The sequence below is a fragment of the Aptenodytes forsteri genome, unplaced genomic scaffold (assembly GCF_000699145.1).
Source record: "Aptenodytes forsteri isolate BGI_AS27 unplaced genomic scaffold, ASM69914v1 Scaffold198, whole genome shotgun sequence".
NCBI lineage: Eukaryota > Metazoa > Chordata > Aves > Sphenisciformes > Spheniscidae > Aptenodytes > Aptenodytes forsteri.
The window spans coordinates 56,135-62,517 of NW_008795697.1; the positions used below are offsets into that span (position 1 = coordinate 56,135).

Here is a 6,383-nt window from a genome sequence, read left to right on the forward strand (position 1 = left end):
TGTGCCCCCCACCCCAGGTACAGCCACACCCAGGCCAGCGCAGGGACTGGGGCGATGGAGTGGCCCTGATGTGGGGCCAGGTGTGCCCTTGGCATGTGTTTATGAGCATGTGCATGTTGAACATGCTTGGTACCGAGGGCAGGCACCGCCACCACCACCCCTCCCCGTGCCACCTTTGCAGCGCTCTAGGGGCCAAGGCACAGCAAAGCTGGTTTGAATTGGTGTGGGCAAATCCAAGGTGCTAAAAAAACAAAAAAGAAAAAAAGATAAATCTGTAACTAGCTTTTTATTATTTTATGGAAATTATTACCATAAAAGCTGTGCGAGTCACATGGTCTCTATTTCTTACAGTCTACTGTATTTTGTGTAATTAATGCAATTTAAAGCCTGTGGATCTTTATATTTTTTTTTGTGGATTGTGTCCTATAAACCATTTTCTAAAGGCACTGAATAAAGAAATGTTATCCTCTTGTAGCCTGGCTCCACACGATGATGGGGAGCCGGTGGCCGGGAAAGCCCCCGGATCCCATCTGTATGCCTGCGTGCTACCCACAGTGGCAGCTGTGGGCATCCTGCCCCTGCTCTGGTTGTGTTTGTGGCTGGTGGGGGGCACAGCCGTGCCCCATGGAGCAGAAAACGGGTCCCAAGGGGTATGTCCTCAATGGGCCGGACTGCTGGCGGGACAGGAGACAAAGCACACGGTGATGGTGATGCTCACTTATGGAGCTGAGACCCGGTCGCAGTGCCGGTGCTCAGGCTCACACGGTGCCTGCCTCCAAGCTCTTCTCCTGCGCCGGCACCTCAGCGGGGAGCTGGCACAGCTCCTTCACCAAGGCCAGCTCTGCCGGCTGCTTGCAGCAGCTGTGCCGGATGCCCACGCCAACGGCCGCTAGCAGGTAGACCACTGCCAGCAGCGTGAAGTAGCCGAAATACACGTAAAACTGCAAGAGAGGTGGGGAGAGAGCAATGCTTGCAGCCCCCCCCTTCATCCCACAACATTAGGGGACCACCTCCATCCTAGGTGCTCCCCATCCCTACCTGGGGATGCACCGACAAGCCCAAGCCCCTCTTGTCGGCCACGACGATGGTGATGATGGTCTTCAGCACCGTGGCAAAGAAGGTGTTGACCCCAAAGACCAGCGCGCAGAGCTCTTTGGAGAGGGAGGTAGCGATCTGGAAACTGGGATAGAGGGGGGAACCGGTGAGCCCCTGGTGCTAGCCCGGCTGCCAGGGTGGTAGCAGGTTCCCAGGGGTAGCACGCACATGGCAATGGGCACCAGGAACTGGTAGGAGCCACGGAAGAGGACGTAGGTGGCGTAGCACAGCCAGATGTTGCTGGTGGTGTTCATGAGCAGGAGCAGCCCCGCCTGGAAAGCCGTCACCACCCCAATCACCAGCTCCGACCACAGTGTCCAGCGGATCTTCACGTAGCCGGCAGCGAAGGAGGCACCGGCCCCTGGGGAGGGGATGAAGGATGCTGTGAACATCTCACCAGCACGGGACCTACCTTGCGTCCCCCAGCCTAGTGATGCTCATCTCATCTAGTGATGCTTATCTCATCACCACTGCCAAACCACCCCCTGCATCCCCAAAAACATCATAAGGATCACCATTCTCAGGGGATGCAGTGGGACGGGGGTGTCCCCCCACATCCCCAGTGTCCCCAGCCCAGGTGAGCGTACCCAGCAGTGTGGAGGCGGCATCCACCCCTCCGTTGTACACTTGGCGGTTGTCCATGGTGGGGTAGATCTCGTTCCAGAGGATATGCACGTAGTACAGCACCAGGTAGTAACCAGCCGAGTTGAAGACCCACCACAAGGACCAGAGCCGGAGCTGGGGTTGCCTGGCCAATGCTCCCACCTCCCGCAGCATACGGCACAGCACCGCCTCCCGCCAGCCCCGCATCCCCCCACCGCCATCCCCCCTGGCCATCTTGTCCAGCTCGGCAGGCGCAGCCCCATCGTCAGCCCCCTCGGGCCGGTTGAAGAAGAGGCTGCGCCGGGGCCGCTCAAGGAAGAGGGTGAGGATGAGGCCGAAGCTGACGAAGCCCAATGAGACATAGTTGAGGGTGAGGAAGGAGACGCTGCCCAAGGTGATGCACAGCTGGCCCAGCACTGAGCTGGTGAAGACACCCAGAAGGACAGCGGAGCGGGAGTAGCTGGCCATACGCTGGTAGCGGGACGGGGCGACGAGGGAGAAGATGTAGGAGGAGTAGGCAATGCGGGCAGCCATGGTGACGCCGTAGAAGAACTCCATCAGCTGCATGGCCAGGACTGAGGTGCCCAACACCAGCAGCAGCCAGATGGAGATGTGGCTCAGGCTCTGCAGCACCAGCACCGGCTTGTAGCGCAGGTAGTCTGTCAGCAGGAAGATGGGCACCAGCACGGCCATGTAGGAGTAGGTCAGCACCGGCATGATCACGTTGGTCACCTGCCGTGCATGCAAGGAGGGGCTGAGCATGGGACACATCGCTGGGGGATGCCCCCGGCCTGGAGGAGCGCGGTTTGGGTGGGCACCAGCCGCTGACCCCCATCACAGCACCTCCTTGGGGAGGAATGTGGCCCGCGGCGCGCTCGGCTGGGGGCTTGGCTGAGCCCTGGCCCCCTCCCGTGCCAGGAATGCGGCGTTCCCACGGATGCAGCAGCCTGCTGGGACCGGGGTCAGTGTCCCTTGGTCAGGGGACGACGACATGTGGCCCTCTCCTCATCTAACCCCATCGTTGCCAGCAGCCCGGTGGTGCACAGCCCTGTGCACCGTGCCAGCATGGGAGGGTCTCCCCAGTGGGATGGGACGGGGCTTCTCCCAGCCCAGCACCCCCCTGCCATCCCACTGGCTGCCCAGGCAGGCAGGGATCAGGCATCATCCCCCAAAATCAGCTGCCAGCCTGGTCACAAGGTCTTATGCCGGGGAAAGTTGAGCCTGGCACTTAGGGGACAGGGTGACCTCACAGCCCGGTGAGACAGGGACATGCTGCCAGCTGGACCCATACCACACCACCTTCTCCCCTACAAAAAGCACCACCGTGCATCACCACACGCCGCCTTGCCCAGGACATGGCACGCCTGCACCCCTCCATACCCCAGGACCGCAGGACGATGCTCTGGCCAGCCCCAGGGTGGTGATCGTGTCCGGAAAGGGGGACACCAGGGGGGACAGGCTGCCCACGGCTCACCTCTGCCTGTGTGAAGTTCTTGTCGGCCCCCAGGAGATACGGGGTGATGAAGCTCTCCCCGGGCCGGATCTGCGTCATGAAGCCATAGAAGCAGAGGTAGAAGACTTGTAGTTTCCAGCGCTGGTCCGGCACCGTCTCTGATGCCGGCTTTTTGGTGCCGTCATCCTTCTTGGGCATGGCTCTGCCGGCTCTGCAGCGGGACGGTGGCGTTATCCCGGGGACCGTCAGCTAGACAGGCTTTGCTGGGCCAGGCAGCCCCTCTCTGGCCGCAGGCGCTCTCCAATGCATTGAAAGCCACGTCGCTGCAGTTTCTGGGGAGAAAGCAGCATTTGGCACGGGCTCAAATTCCTCCATAATCGCAAGGCAAATAAATACCACTACCTTCTCCCCAGGAGATGTTCTTGCAAAAAGAAAAGCAGCCACGCGTCTTGCTGTGCAAAAGCGGGAGGGCCCATTTCAGGCGGCATTTGTAAATCCTGTATAGAAGAGCCTCAGTGCATGAAGCGCCCGGCTCTGTGGTGGGGCAACCTCGGCTCCCATCACCTCCTTTTTCTCCCTTTTAAGAGTCAGTGGTGTTTTACCCTCTCCCTGAAGCAACGCTTCCCTCTGAGCCAAGTCACTCCGCTGCAGACCCGGAGGCAGAGGAATGCAGACGCCCTGTGCTGGGGCTGCTCCGGAGGGAAACGGCAGCAGCCGTGGGGACTGTGCTGCTTGTGAAAGCAAGTTAATGTGCACACCAGGCACAGGGCCGCCCTTGTTATACATTAGCTGGGCGGTCAGCGGGACTTTAGCCAAGCTGCAGGCAAGCGGCTGCCCCTCGGCTCTCCCCCAGCAGGACGCGATGCTTGGGCAGCATCGCCCAGCCTGGGGAGAATGCAAAATGCCACAAGGTTCACGGTCCGGAGGGGCATTAAATGTTCAAATCCTGAGGTTTGGCTGCAGGAAACCTGGCAGCGCCAGGGAGACCCTATTAGCGATCATGGGATGAAGGCAGGGAAGGGAGTAGGCCTGGCCCAGGTGTCCTCCCAGTGCTCCCCACTCCCACGACAAGTCACCAACAGTGCTTTTCGAGCCATAAAAACCCACGTGTGCCAATCCACGCCATGGGAGCAAGGTCTAGAAACCCAATTACCCTGCTAATTGCAGAACGACTAATCACAGTCATTAAAAATTAAGTTCATGGTCCCAGTCCATGCCCCCCCGCTGCCATCCTGCGCGGCAAGACTGAGGGGCTCACCTCTGAAGAGCCCCCCCCCCCGGATAATGCACGCAGCTAATGGGGAAACAAGCCAGTGCTGGTGCCGGCAGGGGAAAGCCGGTCGTGAACAAAACCAAAAGCAGCAGCGGGAAGTAGGGTGCCCATTCGCTCCAGTGAGGACTCGCTGGCATTCCCATGGGATTTCAGCGCCGGTGCCTGAGCATCACCAAAACACGCATGTCCTGGAGCTCACAGCTGGGCAAACAGCCCCTACCTCTTAAATAGGTCCCTGGGGAGCGGGGCAGGGATTTGGTGCTCACTTACTGCCAGACAGTTATCGCCCAGAGACGGTGCCGGCTTGGGTGCCAGATGGAGCACTGCAGCCCCCCCACTGTGCTGGGAAGGGCAAGGAGCGGGGCTAAACCCCCTTCAAACGCCCGCCCCAGCACCGTGCCGTGCCGTGCCGTGCCTGCCCAGGGCCCCTGCCAGCTGTGACTGCCTGCATTATGCCCCATCTCCTCCTCGTCCCCAAGCCAGGCTGCAGATGTAAGCGATCGTCACCTCCAGCAGCCGCTCTCTGCGGGGCAGCCTCTCTCTGCGGGGCAGGCCCCCGCCATGTGCTCTGGGACCCTGACAGGCTGTTTTCCACCCTCCGCTCCAAACCCATTTGGGAAGCAGATGCTCTCCGTTTCCTTTCGTGTCCATCCAGGATGGCTACAACTGCTCATCCCTGACCCAAAGGAAACAATCCAGATTAAACCTGGGATACAGTTCCATGCTGCGGTCCCAGTGCCACCGTCCCTGGGAGCACTGGCTCCTAACTCCTGGCATGTGTGTCCCCACATATGCAGGGACCCCAGCCACAAACCCATTTGGCCAGACCCAGCTCCACCTCTCCAGACCATGCACAGAGCTGCCACCACTCGAGGTGGGTGGGCACAAGTCCCAAGGGATGTTCCCAGCTCAGTGCTGTCATCCCTCTGCCCTGGTGCAAGCCAGGCAGAGGAGAGGGAGCAGAGCATGGGCAGTTATCACTGTGTGAACCTGGTTATCGACGGGTTATCGTGGTGTGACTTTGACAAGGGATCACTGTCACACTACGTGGTTGTCAACCTGCAGACATGGGCGATGCGGGCAGCTGAGCTCAGGCACAGCTCCCCAAGGAGTCATGGCCACCATGGTTTGGAGGGGACAGCCCCGGGGGGATCGGGGGGAATGCTCTCCCCGCAGCTGCATGTCAGTGACACAGAAGTGACGCAACTGAAGCACGACACATTTTGTGGGGAGCCACCGAGTGGGCAGGGGATGGGGGTGCGCGAGTTCCTGGGGCACCTTCCCCGAAACGGGGGGGGAAGCTCCCCAAAATACACCCTCGCCCACCATGCAGGCACCTATCTGCCTCCCCCCCCAGCACCCAAGGGTTGTGTGGCTCCTCCAGGTGCTGGGGGGTGGTTTGGGGTGCACGTGGTAGAGCAGGGTGCTGGGGTGGGTGCGCAGCACCAGCTCACCCTGAGACAGGGCACCCTACATACCCTGAGGGCACCTCACATCCCCAGCATCCCGGGCAACCCGGGGCGCACTCGGGGGACACCCACATCCCCGGCATCTCAGGTACCTCGGGGCACCCCACATCCCCGGTAACCCAGGTACCCCGGGCACCTCAGCACCCCGGGGACACCCCACATCCCCGGTAGCCCAGGCACCCCAGCACTAGGGGCACCCCAGCACCCCGTACCCCCGCAGCCCAGGCCGTACCTGGGGGGGCGGGGGGCATGGGGGCGGCGAGCCGTACCCGCCCGGGCGCAGTGAGGGGGTCCCGGGGCTCCCCGCGGCCCCGCTGCCGCCGGAGCCGGAGCCGCAGCAAGCCCAGGAGGAGGAGGAGAATGTGGGGGGCCCTCGGGAAATGTAGTCGTGCCCCATGTGCGGGGCGGCGGGAGGACTACAAGCCCCACAGTGCAGCGGGCAGGAGGAAGAGGAGGAGGAGACAGAGGAAGAGGAGGAGGAGGAGGAGGA

At 61.3% G+C, this 6,383-nt stretch overlaps 1 protein-coding gene across 1 annotated transcript; it reads right to left on the reverse strand.

The window, feature by feature from the left end:
* Nucleotides 1-268: 268 nt before the first annotated feature.
* On the reverse strand, nt 269-6,182 carry SLC19A1 (solute carrier family 19 member 1). The gene is made up of 6 exons (XM_009283126.1): nt 6,126-6,182; nt 3,173-3,483; nt 1,683-2,430; nt 1,264-1,456; nt 1,039-1,180; nt 269-941 (listed from the first exon to the last, which is right to left on the reverse strand). Exons 2-6 carry the CDS (start codon nt 3,347-3,349, stop codon nt 759-761), a joined length of 1,443 nt encoding a protein of 480 aa, XP_009281401.1. The 5' UTR covers nt 3,350-3,483; nt 6,126-6,182; the 3' UTR covers nt 269-758.
* Between the last annotated feature and the right edge of the window lie 201 nt (nt 6,183-6,383).

Bases quoted from the DNA above. Each gene is read 5' to 3' on its own strand.
- SLC19A1 (XM_009283126.1), bottom strand. From the start codon at position 3,349: ATGCCCAAGAAGGATGACGGCACCAAAAAGCCGGCATCAGAGACGGTG. The intron at 2,431-3,172 runs GTGAGCCGTGGG...CATGCACGGCAG, and splicing joins AGAACTTCACACAGGCAGAG to GTGACCAACGTGATCATGCC. The intron at 942-1,038 runs GTAGGGATGGGG...CCTCTCTTGCAG, and splicing joins GCTTGTCGGTGCATCCCCAG to TTTTACGTGTATTTCGGCTA.